Genomic DNA, 14,247 nt, shown 5'->3' with positions numbered 1-14,247 from the left:
TATTATTGACTTCAGTGAATAAACAGAGCGGTTCAAGGTTTGAGTTTATTGATGCTGGTCACATGACACTGTAAAGCGACATAAGCGTTTGATTGGTTGAGCTTTGATGACATCAGCACCATCATGAAGACCCGCTCATCCCTCCAGTGGACTTCATGCCTACAAAATTAAAAGAGAGGAAAGAACTTGGATGTAACTCAATCAGTCACGTTACTGGACTCTTCTAACATTGTAATGCAAAAATAAAAATGGGACACTTTGCATGTACATTACATTTACATACAATATATAAACTAGAATAAACAAACTGTGAATAAAATAATCAAGCGGTTTGGATTTCTATATGGATTCTAACTATGGTTTTATGGACACGCTGATGTAGTTCCCTAATTTAAGGGACTAGGGGTTGATTTGGACACAGTTTAGACCAGATAAACACAATACCTCAGCTGGCAGAGTACTTGATGGCATCACTGGATCCGATGAGACTCCCTCCAATGCCATCAGAGCATACGCTGTACCTCCGCCCACTGGCACCTCAATTGCACCAGAACCACCTGACTGTGCTTCAGAGGCGGGAACTTCGGCTCCGCCTCCTGCACCTGCAGCCAATCACAATCATCATCACAGACACTCAAGTCTTGTCATTTTAATAAAATTAAAAATTTAAAAGCAACAAATATTTTAATGTTTCAGAAACTAAAAACTAAATTGTAAAGTGTTTTAAACATTAAAATAAAAAAATGAACCATTAAAGAACATTAATCAAGAATCAGCACATGCTATGATTTGCCACGTTTTAGTCCAAATTAAAACGTTAGTATGAACAAAAGTTTGAGAATACATATGTAATTGTAATCTGTAATTTATTGGTGTTGTTTGATAAACATTGCAAATACAAAAAGTGCATAAAAACTTAATAAAAATTCAGTTTAAATTGACTTAATCTCTTCCCTGACAAGTGAAATACATGTACAAATACAAGACCCTAAAGATTAAAAAAATTAGTAATATATATCACCATATATCCCCCCTGACTGATTACAATAAGAAGTGAAAACATTTTTTTAATATATATTATTATTGCTTGATATGTTTAAATATGCAAATTATTAATTGTCTAATATCCAATGCACTAATTTGCATAAATTTAAAGTATATTAATCTGAAGATGGCATAAAGCCAAGCTGAAAATTCTAGTTAGATATTAGAGTTTTTCCAGAGGGGATTCTGGTTTTTGGATTTGGATTTTAGGATTTCTGATTTCTATTTTTAACACTCAAATCAGAAAATACTGACAACAGACAGAAAACAGAAAAACTTTTTAGGAGTAATATGTTGTATGGATCAGTGTGAATGATATATTAACAAATCATCAGAATATAGAGAGTAATAAAACTGTCAGTTTTAGTGTTTGTAAATGCTGTAAGAAAGTGTAGACATGATTACTGAAGCAAAATAGACCAAAATCTAAAAAGTGATCAATGCATGAAAACAAATGTTTCTGTTTCGTGTTAACATTCACATTTATGGCTGTGCATGTCCACTGTAAAGATATAACATATTGCCAAATATCAGCTTTGTAATCAGGATTTTTATCTTAACGGTCTTTGCACACTTTAAGCTCGAAAATCTTGCCAGAAATTTTCACACGTCAAAAAAATTAATTCGACTTCACGTTGTGTCAATAACATGTACACACTGCCTCCGAAACTTTCGTCCGTCATAAAAAAATTCTGATCAGATTTGGTTTTGTACATTTTCACATCCGTAGCCAGCATTTTGATAGTAAAGGATGACGAATGTGAACAAAAAATATGAAAAAATGCATACAAAAAATGCCTAGGACCTTAATTTATAACTCACCACGATCATCAGATGACGTCAAAGCGATCCTCTCTGTCTCCACCTTCAGGACCTCCACCTTCTCGGTCTCCACCTTCAGGACCTCCACCTTCTCGGTCTCCACCTTCTTTGTCTCCACCTTCTCGGTCTCCACCTTCTTTGTCTCCACCTTCTCGGTCTCCACCTTCAGGGTCTCCATCTTCTTGGCCGGTTTCTTGAGCGCGCTGAGGTTGCTGAACTCTCCAGCTCCCTCCAGCAGAGCTTTGTATGTGCTGATCTCTCGCTCCAGCTGGACCTTGGTGCTGAGCAGCAGCTGGTAATCACGGCTCTGCTGAAGAGTGCTCTCACGCACCGAGGTCAGCTCTCCCTCCAGACTGCCGGCCAGCTGAGCTAGAGAGAAGAACTGAGACTGATACTGAGCCTGGACCGCCACCAGACGCTGCTCCAGATTCGCCTTCTGCAGCACAACACAGGACATCCAGCGATTAAACACACATCTGACACCAGAGCATCGATTCAGCACGATGTGCATGATCAGATACAAGATGTGTACACTGGTCATGTGTTGACCCAGGTGAAGAGCAGAGGACGGTGTACCTCCATCAGTGCGGCGTCCAGCTGTGTCTGCAGGGTCATGCTCTGTTTGTGGCTCTCAGTGATTTCAGAGCCTCCGCTGACGGTGGTCTCAGTGAACAGCTCCACCTCCGCCTGCTTCTTCTCCACCTGAACCACAGCAGCAGTGTGCAGTTACTCAGAACAATGAGCAGAGTGAGAGTGAATCTGGTGCTGTCTGTACCTGTTTGGTGTACCAGCTCTCGGCCTGCCGGCGGTTCTTCTCGATGACCATCTCGTACTCGGCGCGGATGTCGGCCAGCACTCGAGACAGATCCGTGCTCTCGCTCTCCTTCACATCCACCGTCACGGTGCCCATCATCTCCCCGCGCAGGGCTTTCATGTCCTGAGCACAAGAACAACCTCATTCACTCCACAGACGCAGTTAAAGAGGATTGGAACTGACATTATAGCTTGAGTTGATTAGTGGAGGTTTAGCAAGACAGACAAAAATAAAACAATTGATACGGAATTTTCCATTGTACTTAGTGTAAATAGACACTCCATTTTTTTTATAATAAATGTATATATGTGTGTTTCTAAATATAATTAAATTATATTATTTTTATTATCAATTATTTTACATTACAATTATTTAATAATATTACATAAATGATATTGCCCATATAATAAATGATCATCTAAATAAATATTTGTAAATCAGTTGAGATGTTAGGGTTAGGGTTTGTGTTCTTCAGAGTTCAGAGTTGACGGTGTGTTCACCTGATGGTGCGCGTCTTTGAGAGCGGCGCGCTCCTTCTCCAGACCCGTGACCTCCTGCAGAAGGATGGCGTTGGTGGAGCTGTACTCCCTCTTCAGGGTCTTCAGACCGGCGATGTCGCTCTCCACAGACTGACGCATGGCCAGCTCCGTCTCGAACCTGTACCGCACGGTTAAAATGCTCAGATACGTTCACTCTTCACACCATCACTACAACTGCAACGTACTGGTAATCGTTCTACTGTGAGAAAAGCAAATCTGCACCACAACTATAACGACAACGACACAGAAGAATTATATCGAAGATAGTTACCGCGCATGGTGTGGATGCTAATATAGTTATGTTAATAGTTAAAGTTATCGTGAGGATAGGCCTTTAACCAAAGTGATTCATTAAAGCATTGAATGTGGCTCATCCAGTCAGAAACTGATGTGAATCAAACTCACTTCATTCTGAAATCATCAGCGGCCAGTTTAGCGTTGTCCACGGCTAAAGTGATGCGTGTGTGGTCCTGCATGAGAAGCAGAAGCTGGAGAGAAAGAGGACAGATCATGTCAGATGCGTAGCACATTACTGTAATGCTGTTTTATTGAGAAGAGAATGTGGGCACCTTCTCGCGCAGTGGCTTTATCTGGATCTCGTAGGGCTCCAGGTTGAAGCTGCTCTGGACTCTGTTGATGGTGAATGAGCGGAGCTTCTCGTTGAGCTCGAAGTTCGTGGTCTCCAGGCGCTTCACCTTCTCCAGGTAGGTTGCGAGACGGTCGTTCAGAACCTGCATCTGCTGTTTCTCGTTGATGATGTTGGACATGGCTTCTGCGAAACAGCCTCCACCCGCTCGGAAACTCGCCCCGAAGGAGCCTCCGCCTGCAGTGCTTGAGAGAGTGCCTCCAACCGTCCTCAAACTAGTCGAGAGAGAACCTCCACCTATGCCGTGACCAGACCCAAATCCGGATCCGAACCCCAATCCAGCACCAGAGCCAAAGCCCAAGCCGGCTCCTGATCCGAAGCCCAATCCAGCACCGGAGCCAAAGCCCAAACTGGCGCCGCTCTGCAGACCTCCAGCCATCACCGACTGACTCCCAAAGCCAGAGAAGCAGACGGGAGCCAGGGAACGGCTGCTGGACACAGAGAGAGACCTGCCAGAGGCACTCTGAGATCTGAACGCCATGTCAAGAGTGGAGAGACGTGAGAGGAGATGATATCAGGAGATGATAACAGCGGAGGTGCTGCTGTAGAGTAGTGCAAGACGCTGGAGACGGCCTGTTTTATAGCCGGTCTTCATACACGTCAGTCACTCAGTGATGGGCCCCTGGGCAAGAGCGTATGGCCCCGGGGACAGAACCGTTTACAGGCATAATGACATGCAAATATTCAAAAAAGTACTTTGATGGAGGTCCATGAGAAAGGGGAGGAGACATCTCTGAGAAAGAGCTGAATTCAGGTGTAGTTAATGCTCATCTGAGCTTGTTACAGTTAGAAACACAAAACTACACAAGATATACTTTAAAAGCACTGATGCAATGCACACCTGATGTTTTCTTGGGTAAAGCAGTGAGTTTTATTTGTGCAGTTCGGTCAGGTAGTGATTGTGCAGTGCACTTTATGCTGGGTTTTTGAAGAACTTCAACCAGGAGCTGAAATAATATCTCTTGATGTCTGAGAGTCTCAAGCTCACAGGAGCCTCGGGAACAAATGCTGCAGGATCTTCTGAGTTTCTCATCATCTCTCTCTTCACTATCTGCAAATTAAACAGGCAAATGAATCGTTTCAGTGAGGATTAAACAAAATTATGTAAACGCTCAGTGTGGGAACCATGTGTATCTGCAATCTCATCAGCATGGCCACAAATACCTTTGGAAATACTAGTTAAAAACACTGCTTCACACATCAAATTCTCTCTCTCTCTCTCTCTCTCTCTCTCTCTCTCTCTCTGTTCAAATTCATTTGTTGCCAGTCAGATACAGACTGTGGAGTTGAAATGTTAGAAATGATTTTATTGACCTACACATTCATCATCACAAGGTCATCATCATCATATAGCAGGAAAAACACACAGATGATGTCAAAACTCATATTAGAAAATATCCCAGCAGCCCCACACACACACACACACACACACAGACAGAGCAGAAAGCATGAGTCCTTCATATATGACCCTGAAAGTCTATTCATTTACCATACATGTAAAAAAAAAAAAAAAGTATTTTGATGCTTTTTATGAGGCCATTACCCTTTGACCCTCATCCAGCCCATCAGTCCTGAAACACAGACATATGAAGGAAACATCTACACACACACCAACACTGATGCTTATGATGGAGGTCCAATGGCTTTTTAATACCGATCGAGGATCAGGTTCTCAGGACCGTGACTCACTGATCCATGTTCAGCTGACAAACTCTTGTTGAACAGTCACACACATCAACACATGATGCCTCACGGTCTTTAGACGGCTGGAGATCCATCAGGAGGAAGGAGAGAGTCATTTATTCCACACAGGTTGATGAAGAATGGAAAGGCTGATGAAACATTATAAAAGAGAACAAGAGATCTCCTAAAATCATCTAGCCAAACAGAGACTAGACAGTGAAACCCAGCGGTGATTCTCACTAAAACTACAATACTGGTGGATTTGAGATTCAAAAGATTGTATCTATAAGAGAAGAGAATATAGATCATATAAATCAGAGAGGAACACGTCAAGTGCTCAGTTGGTGTGACCATCAAGAGATATTATGAGACTGAACCTGAACATTCACATGCAAACAGGACGTGTGGTTTCCTCAGTCTTTAGTAATGTGAAAACCTTAGGGATCATCTGTCTTCATGCAGAGTCAGAAAACATGAGAAGGTCCTTCTGCTTGATCATAAACAGTTCACTCGACTTGCTTCATTATAGAGAGAGTTGTGTTGTGGATTTAGTGCTGGTAATATTTTTGTTTAGACTAATGGCACTTATAGTGTGTTCATCGGGGTAGGCCTGGTTAATTTGAGCCGGAGGGTTTATTATTGGTGGGAGGAGTTTATTGCAGAGAGAGTAGCTTAGGTGCATTCACAGCATGTTGTAATTACGATACCATCTTGTTAAAAACATTCACGTCCTCGAAGAACTAATAATTACAGCTTGTAAACCTGACCACTGCAGTTGATAGTGTTGCCATAGAACTGCATAGCTCTGAATCCAAGGATGTGAACAACTCAGATTAGAATGGCTTGTGTTGTCATCTCAATATTATCGTAATCATAACATGGCATGAATGCAGCATAGTTTAGCTTGGAGAGTGTGGTCATCTTGAGTGAATGGGGTTACTTGTGTGGGTAGGAGGGATTTATTTTAGCTGAAGTCAATCGGTGTGTTCGACTTGAAGCAATGCTGTCCAGGCCGATTGGTATATGGCTTGGTAAAGTGGTAAAGTGCCACAAGAGTGATGAAAGAGCAGACAGCTTCTTATGCGTTTTAATCGCCCTCACAATACTTTTGTGGCTAGTTCTGTAAATGGTAGGGGTTTATTCAGGTAGGAGTGGGTTATTTAAGTGGGAGCAGTTTATCTCAGCAGAAATGGTTTATTTGTTTGAGTAGGTGGAGTCTATTTGGGTGTTGCTACTTTTTTGGGCGTGCCATGTTTCTTAGTGTGCCAGAGATGGGCGGGGATAGTGAAAGCATCGACGCTCATGCTCAGGGTACGAGATGGAAGTGTATTGAACTGTTTCCTTTCGGAGCTGTATTTATAAATGGCCTCCACAGCTGATGAGGAAATGACACGCGGGCCGACGCCGCAGAGTCGATGCAGCTCCTCCGACTGGCCGTCTCGAGTGTAGATGGCACGGAACTGACAGTTGGCATCACGCATGAGAATCAGGAAGTGACTGGCGGAGCTCTTCTCCATCTCCTAGAGAGACAGGAGGCAATGGGAATGTCAGAAAGTGAAAGTGCACAAAGGGAGTATTGTCTTTGTAGAAAGATGAAAAGTGACTCACCACTATGATCTTGTTTTTCTGGGATTCATTGACTTTGCCAGCAAGACAGCACCGTGAGAGAGCGCTGTGAATGATGAACTTGTTTGATTTAAAACTGGGTTCCTTAAATAATTTAGGACCTGAAATAGAAGATAGAACAGATAAACAGAGAACTAGAAAACCACACAGATCAAATAAGGTACTGACTACAGCCAGCAGATAGTGCTATTATTTCATCCTTTCAAAACAGGTCAAACCACTTGATCTGAAGTCATACTTACCTGTTCTGCACAGTGCAAAACCTCTTGAGGGTGTTATTATGAGTACTAGCCAACCAGAAAACCTTATCTAAAGTCAAGCTCTAGCAACCACCCTGAAGATCCTAGAAATTGCCCGCCAATCACTCAAGACAGCCCAGTTACCCACCACCAGAAGATCTCAGCTAAGTTCCAGTAACTGTGCAGAACATCCTATAAGCCAACTAGCACTTATTCATAACAGCCTAGCATCCACCAAGCAATGCCCTAAGAACATAATGGCGACCACATACAGAACTACAGATGACATACATAGCTCTAAAATTTCACACTAACCCTAACTTCTTTTCATACATTCAAATCTTAAAATCAATAACCGCCTCTTTACCTGTGTATTCTGGGAGTGAGGCAGGAGAGGAGGTATTGAGGGCATGTTCCAAGTCTTTTTCTCCACTCTGATTGGCCAACTGCCCTGATGACATCACCTTTGAGGGTGAATCTGAGCAACTGAGTTGTAGATAAGAAGCTTTAGACAAAGTAAAGACAAAGATGTATAGAAGACAGAAAGACATGGCAGCTGGTTACAGTACCTCGCAGGCTTTTCAGTTGATAGAGATGTGCCATCTTTCATGTTAGAGACAACTGTGTGAATGAACAAAACTGGTTTTAGAGCAAAATACAAAACTCTCCAAACTCTAATTCCATCTCACACTGCTCAACAAACAGATTGACAGTCCTGCCCCAAACTTATTCTGGTTGAGCAAATGTTGCTTCTTCTTCTCTCATATAGATAGCAATTCTGTTTGGTGGCACTAGTAGTTACCCACTTCAGGTAGTAATTTAAGCACCAATGATATGTGATTACCTGCTTTGTTCTTTCCTGGTGAGCGTGTGTGAGTAAGTTCATGGTTGTTGTGCGGTTTGTGTGCATGTTGTTTTTTGCAGCTGTGCTTTGCTGGTTTCTGTTTGAGAACCTTCCCTAGATCAGCCATAATCTTTAGCTGCTGACGCATTTCATACTCTGTCCTGGTGAATGTTCCTCGCCGCAGGGGTGTTCCTGGGGGTGTGGCTTTTGATGGAGGGGGCGGGGTGTATGAAGTGGGCAGTGACTGTGAAAGCAGCATAGTTTGAGAAGGTCCCAGGTCATCCACAGAAGCCTGTTGACTGTTGGAGAAAGCAGAGATCATTGAGTCCTGAATGAAGTTCCTGAATGAACGGGTTTGGAGAAGTAGATGTCCTTACCTGTTCTCAGGGTCTTGTCCATGTCTTGCACGTTTCTTGATCTCTTGAGCCCGTCTTTGCTGCCGTTCCAACAACAGAGCCCTTTTCTGGGTCATTTCATCCTCCGAAAGACCCTCCTCCTGAACACCCACAAAGACACACATTAAAACACCTAAGACATGTACAAATAGCCAAAGCGGAAGTAGACCTTCACAAACCTTGAAGAACACATCGAGTCCTATCTTGCTCTCATTCTCTGTCTGGTCGCTCATGGAATCCGATGAGAATATTTCTGTACCCTGTTCCAGATCCGTGTCATCTCCCATGGTCCCTGCACCCTCTGTCTCATCTATCACCAGGGCACTGCTAAGCAGCATATCGCTTTCAAATGAGCACTCTGACGGGGCTCCTGAGCTGCTCCCACCTCCTAACAGTTCAGCTGGGAGTGCAGATGGAGGTACAGCCTCCAGCTCAAGGTTGAAGATCGGGGTGTGATGGTCGCTGGAGCCAGATTCTGAGGTACTCTCTTGAGGTGGAACAGGTTGCGGTGGAGAGTCCTGGGGTGTGTATGGACCACCGAGTCGCAGCGAGGAGCAGGTCTGCACCTGACACTGGCTCGGAGAGACTCGACGCAGATGGGGAAGTGTGTCCACATTCTTTGGGGGCGTAAGGACACGTGTGAGAGGCTGGAAACCGAGGTCTGTGGGGCGGGAGGGACGTTGTCGTTTGGGGCTCTTAGGAACAGCACCACGGGATTTGCGTGGAGCAGATGCTGCTGAACTTTTAGGGGATCTTGATGTGTCAGAAAGTTGTCCTGAGCGTGATGGAGATCCAGAGGGTGAAATGATACTGGTGGACTCTCTAGAAAGATGAGGGGGTGTAACAGGGGATTTAGAAACAGCCGGGATGACCCAGGCCTTGCTGGAGGTAGGTGGCTTATTTGAGTGGGTGTTTTTCGGAGAACTCGGAGTTTTCTTTCCCATGAGCTTTTGCTGCTGTTCTGTAAGGCGCTGCATGTCCCTTTGTAGGGACTGTAGGGTGGAGGTTAGCTTGGCTACTGCCTCATTATATTCCCCCAATGGTGGCTCTTTCCCGTCCTCTTTCTTAGTTTCAACAGAGAAAGTAACCTGTTTCTCCAGTTTAGGCGGTGCTATTACATCACCAACATTCTCCATCTTCTTCTGCTCTCCATCATTTTCTTTCTTCTCCTCCTCCTTTTTCTTTTTTTCCTCCTCCTTCTCTCTGTCCTCCTCTTGTTGGAGCTGCTGCTCCATTCGTGTAAGTCGTTCATCCAGAGTGAGGGACTGTCCGTTATCTTCCAGTTCTTCCCCCTGCTTCTTCTGGAGTTGAAGGAAGGCAGTCTTGCCAAGCCTTTGCCTGTGCTTGGTAAAGATGGCCTCAATCCGCTTCTTTTGAGCTTCGATAGATCTACGCTTCTCCTCCAGACGTGCACCTAGCTCCTGCGCCTCCACTGCCCCAACGGGGCTCATCATCGCAGGGCTCAACAACGACTCCACATCCTGGGACCTGGAATTACTTGGGGATTCTGGCATCTTCTTTCTCCGTTCAGCAAAGTTTGTCATGCGACCAGTCATGGGCCCGTTGGCTGGGCTGGAAGAGGTTTTGGGAGAGTCTTCTGTTGTGTCGCACTCTAAACCTTCATGGTTTTCTTGTGAACCAACAGGTTGTCGTTTGAGGTTCCCGCGGCTTTCAAGTCCTCCTCCGATTGGTCGATACATCATCCCTGACCGGCAGGGAGCAGAGCTGCTCAGTCTGGCTTCACCCCCCTCAGGGGAGTGGAGGTAAAAGCCAGATGGAGCACCCTCTGGCCGCAGCCGGGGCTCAATGTGTACTGGACGGGCAGTATGAAAAATCTGCAATGCTTCTTCTATAGTAGGTAACTCTCCCAGAGGAGCATGACAAATGAGTTTACTCAGATCCTCTGGGGGTGTGTAAGGACCGGGGTTGGTTACCATCGTGAGGCTGTCCGTGCTGACAGAACGGAAAAGAGGATTGCCCATAACAACATCAACATCACTGTCCAGTGGGAATGGGATGTTGAAGGCCACAGCGGAGAGAGGACGGCTGAGACAGAGAAAGTGTTAAAGATTGAAGATCCCTATTGCTTGATAAATAAATTCTATAAATAAAGATGTTTAATGATTTGGAGTACTATTTAGTCACATAAAAATTCAATTATTCGTACTTTCTTTAATTGAATGATCATTGTAAAAAAGGCATACCTAATTTGCTTTTTGTTCCAGCCCCGTCCTTCTACATAATATCAAATATGAAAAAAAAACATAAAAAACACATTAAGGATACATAATTGCAAATATAAAACTACAAGTTATAGAAAAAGCACAACTTGTAGCCCAAAGCCTGAACTAAAGAAAAAGAAATGAGAATTCAGATTCCAGAGAGCTCTCACCAGACACAGCATTGGACTGAGGCAGGAGCGACTGCTTCAGAAGGAAAGATGGAGCTCCACTGCAAGAAAGATATCAAACCCCATGATGCAGATCAACTGCTAACAAGATAAAGCAGCTTCTGAGTGTTTTGTAAAGAGTGCTTTACCTGTTGCTGTTGCCACTGATCGGACTTGTGCAATCAACCAGATCTGATGCATCTGTAGGACAAAAGAGAGCTTGTTTAGGTTCTGTATGTTCTGTGTGTTTTTATATTTACTCATATGTTTATGTATGTTTATTTCCACCTGTTAGGTCCAGTGTGTGTTTGGGTTTGACAAAGTCTGGTTTCTGTACTTCGAACGTGGCGAACAGCTCCGAAAGGAAGCACATAATGTTCACCTTTTTGGGTCAAAAGACACAATGCTTACATTTTTTTCATAATATTATGCATTTCATGATTCTCAATAAATGCTATGCTGCATGTCCATCTCATTTCTAAAATGGGTGGGGCATCTCTCACCTGTAAGGCAGCAGGGTACAAAGTGGGTGTGGCATATCTTACCTGTAAAGTGGGCGGGGCATAGAGTAAATCCTCCAGCTGAAGGGGGCAGCAGCTCTTTAGGTGGCTTTCACAAAACTCTCTGATCAGCTGAAGATTGTACACACTGTCTGCTACGGACATGGTGTCCTTCAAACACACATCTACAGAGAAAAGCACAGAGGAGTAAATAACATTTCTAATGTGTGTTACTAAGGTGTTTTCTTTTAAGGTTTCTGTTTGTTTGTAGACAGCCATATAAACGTGTGTTTTACCCTCCAGGGGCAGAATCTGAGGACAGTAGAAGTGAATGGCAGCAGCGATGCCGCAACCGTTAGACAGATCCTTCACTCCAGAAACCACCACAAACACCGGAGTCTGTTTAGACTGAACCTTATCTTTTCTGTAACGGATCTGAGACAGACAGACGGACACACAGACAGCAGGAAAACTGTCAGAAGAAAGATAATCTAAAAATGTTCATTTAAAAAGATAGTCAAAGAAAACCATGGAGGGAAATAGCAACAAAAACATTCAACTGAATCAGATTCACTTTTATTATGTCTGACTCGCAGAATCAGAGATTCATTCACTGTTCATTTCAAAACTATCAGTGAATGTGCAATTGATAGAAAAAGTGCATCATAAATCATCACAGTCCTTCAGTGACTGGTCATTGAGTGAATGTCAGCGTGCAGGAGTCGCTGTCAGATAGCTGTTCAGATCCACTCAACACACACACACACACACACACACACACACACACACCAAACAAAATCAGCACAAGCCAGCCAGTGCATACAATAAAACACAATCACACACATAATCTCATGAAAACAAGTCTGGCTCACGTTTCACCCCAGGATCAAAAAGAAAAACTACATTGTACAGATAATTAAGCCTATTTTTAAACTAGTTTAAGATCTTTAAGCATATTTTCACCAGTCTTCTTCACTGTAAATGCAAAAAATCTAATTTTCATAATAACTAAAAGATGCATTTAAAGACCTCTTGAAATTATATGGCACTGTGTAAATTACAGGTTGTACAACAAATACTGCTCATGCACATCACTGCTTTATAATTGTCCATGATTTTAAAATAATAATTAAAATAACTGACATCATAATAATTATTTTTGACAGTAATAAGTGTACAGGGGTAAAATATCATGAAAACATCACTATGCGAATTGAAATGCTAAAACCAGGCTATAGAGTTTTGGTAAAGTTTAGTTTCTTATTTTTCCCATTTGGTATTTGGATGAAATATGGAGAAAGCTCATGGTTTCATGAGATTCACTCACACACAGAGGACAGCAGGACAGGTGAAGGGTGACGGGGAAGAACAAAACACTGATGTCTGTGTGGGTGACTGAGTGAAATCATGAAGGTGAAATACTGGCTTTTCAGTGTGGTGGAGCACCATCCAGAGTCCAGCCATGGAAATACAGCAGGGGACAGTAAAACAATCCAAAGAAGGGGAAAGCATTTGTGCAAAACTAGAAGAAAACCTGAATTATGTGCCAATCTAAAAAAAACTCTGCAACCAAAAATACACTGCAGATAATACTCTCACCAGGACAGTGATGATGTCATGCAGAGATGTGTGTATGTGTGTGTGTGTGTGTGATGGAGACAGGAGGCGGGCGGATACGTTACCACAGGAGGCTTATTCCCCGACTCCTTCAAACAAAATGCGATGGCATGCTGGGTGCAGTATGGCAGAGAGAGCACACGGGTAAATGCCCAGGGGTCGTCGCTACGGCAACCAGATTCACACACAGTGACATGACAAACAGAAGTAAAAAGGGGCGGAGACACTGCTGGATCCCCACCCCCTGATTCCTATTGGCTGGACTGATATCAGCACACATGTCATTCAACGGAAGAGGTCAAAGGGTAAACTGTGTGTTCTGAGACAAAGGAGAAAGGCCAAATATTGGTAAACATACACTACCGCTCAAATGTTTGGAGACAGTAAGATTTTTACTTTTATTCATCAAGGATGCATTAAATGGATGCATAAGTGACAGTAATGGCATTTATAATGTTAGAAAATATTTCAATTTCAAATCAGTTCTGTTCTTTTGAACTTTCTGTTCATCTGTGAATCCTGAAAAATAAAATACATCACAGTTTCCACAGAAATATTGTGCAGCACAACTGTGTTCAACACTGATAATAATCAGAAATGTTTCATATTATTATGATTTCTGAAGCTCAAGTGACACTGAAGACTGCATTAATGATGCTAAAAATACAGATTTGATCACATAAATGCATTTCATTTTACAATATATTCAATTTTTTTTGTTTTAAATTGCAAAATTTCTATCAAAAACATCACTTCAACAAAATCTTACTGACCCCAATCAAATCACATGAGAATCGATCAGAATAAGGCACTTCTGTCGGTGCATCAGCATACAGACACACTTGACGAAAGGCTCAAAGTCTGGTTTAATATCCATGTTCAGTGTCATACACAATCACATATGCAATGAGGACATCTTGTTAATCAGGAAGAGCCATTGAGTCGCGTCAGTAAACGAGACTCAGGCTGATGTGTGTGTTATTAGAGCTGTAATACTCACTGGGACCAGTTTCCAGTACCAGCGCTGTGAGCACTGAAACACAGCAGAGAGAGAGCAACGTTAGAGTCAGCATCAGTCACACTGAGTGT

At 43.1% G+C, this 14,247-nt stretch overlaps 2 protein-coding genes across 4 annotated transcripts in view; both read right to left on the bottom strand.

Moving 5' to 3' along the window:
• Positions 1-27: 27 nt before the first annotated feature.
• On the bottom strand, positions 28-5,020 carry wu:fk65c09 (keratin, type I cytoskeletal 47 kDa). Of its 2 annotated transcripts, XM_052546789.1 has the most exons (9): positions 3,789-5,020; positions 3,625-3,707; positions 3,181-3,337; positions 2,642-2,803; positions 2,443-2,568; positions 1,970-2,302; positions 1,867-1,939; positions 445-602; positions 28-159 (listed from the first exon to the last, which is right to left on the bottom strand). In XM_052546789.1, the coding sequence occupies exons 1-9, from the start codon at positions 4,344-4,346 to the stop codon at positions 154-156; spliced, it is 1,656 nt and encodes a 551-aa protein (XP_052402749.1). In that variant the 5' UTR covers positions 4,347-5,020; the 3' UTR covers positions 28-153. The 2 variants fall into 2 exon arrangements, with proteins under 2 accessions (XP_052402749.1, XP_052402748.1); XM_052546788.1 differs by having other exon boundaries at positions 1,867-2,302.
• A 131-nt stretch (positions 5,021-5,151) lies between these two features.
• LOC127949400 (calmodulin-regulated spectrin-associated protein 3) overlaps positions 5,152-14,247 on the bottom strand; it is an 18,207-nt gene continuing 9,111 nt past the window's right edge. Inside the window, exons 5-19 of one of the 2 annotated variants that reach the window (XM_052546586.1) lie at positions 14,159-14,191; positions 13,224-13,271; positions 11,838-11,976; positions 11,587-11,726; positions 11,330-11,423; positions 11,191-11,242; positions 11,045-11,103; positions 10,857-10,887; positions 8,832-10,698; positions 8,635-8,753; positions 8,258-8,556; positions 7,983-8,034; positions 7,781-7,899; positions 7,157-7,275; positions 5,152-7,068 (exon numbers count right to left, since the gene is read on the bottom strand). In XM_052546586.1, coding sequence (XP_052402546.1) covers positions 6,766-7,068; positions 7,157-7,275; positions 7,781-7,899; positions 7,983-8,034; positions 8,258-8,556; positions 8,635-8,753; positions 8,832-10,698; positions 10,857-10,887; positions 11,045-11,103; positions 11,191-11,242; positions 11,330-11,423; positions 11,587-11,726; positions 11,838-11,976; positions 13,224-13,271; positions 14,159-14,191 — 3,474 coding nt within the window. In that variant the 3' untranslated portion in view covers positions 5,152-6,765. The remainder of the gene's footprint in view (positions 7,069-7,156; positions 7,276-7,780; positions 7,900-7,982; positions 8,035-8,257; positions 8,557-8,634; positions 8,754-8,831; positions 10,699-10,856; positions 10,888-11,044; positions 11,104-11,190; positions 11,243-11,329; positions 11,424-11,586; positions 11,727-11,837; positions 11,977-13,223; positions 13,272-14,158; positions 14,192-14,247) is intronic. The other variant, XM_052546587.1, reaches the window with a different exon arrangement.

Source organism: Carassius gibelio, chromosome B1 (assembly GCF_023724105.1).
Source record: "Carassius gibelio isolate Cgi1373 ecotype wild population from Czech Republic chromosome B1, carGib1.2-hapl.c, whole genome shotgun sequence".
Taxonomy (NCBI): domain Eukaryota; kingdom Metazoa; phylum Chordata; class Actinopteri; order Cypriniformes; family Cyprinidae; genus Carassius; species Carassius gibelio.
Note: the sequence above shows the minus strand (reverse complement) of the source record. Positions and strands in the feature narration are given on the sequence as shown.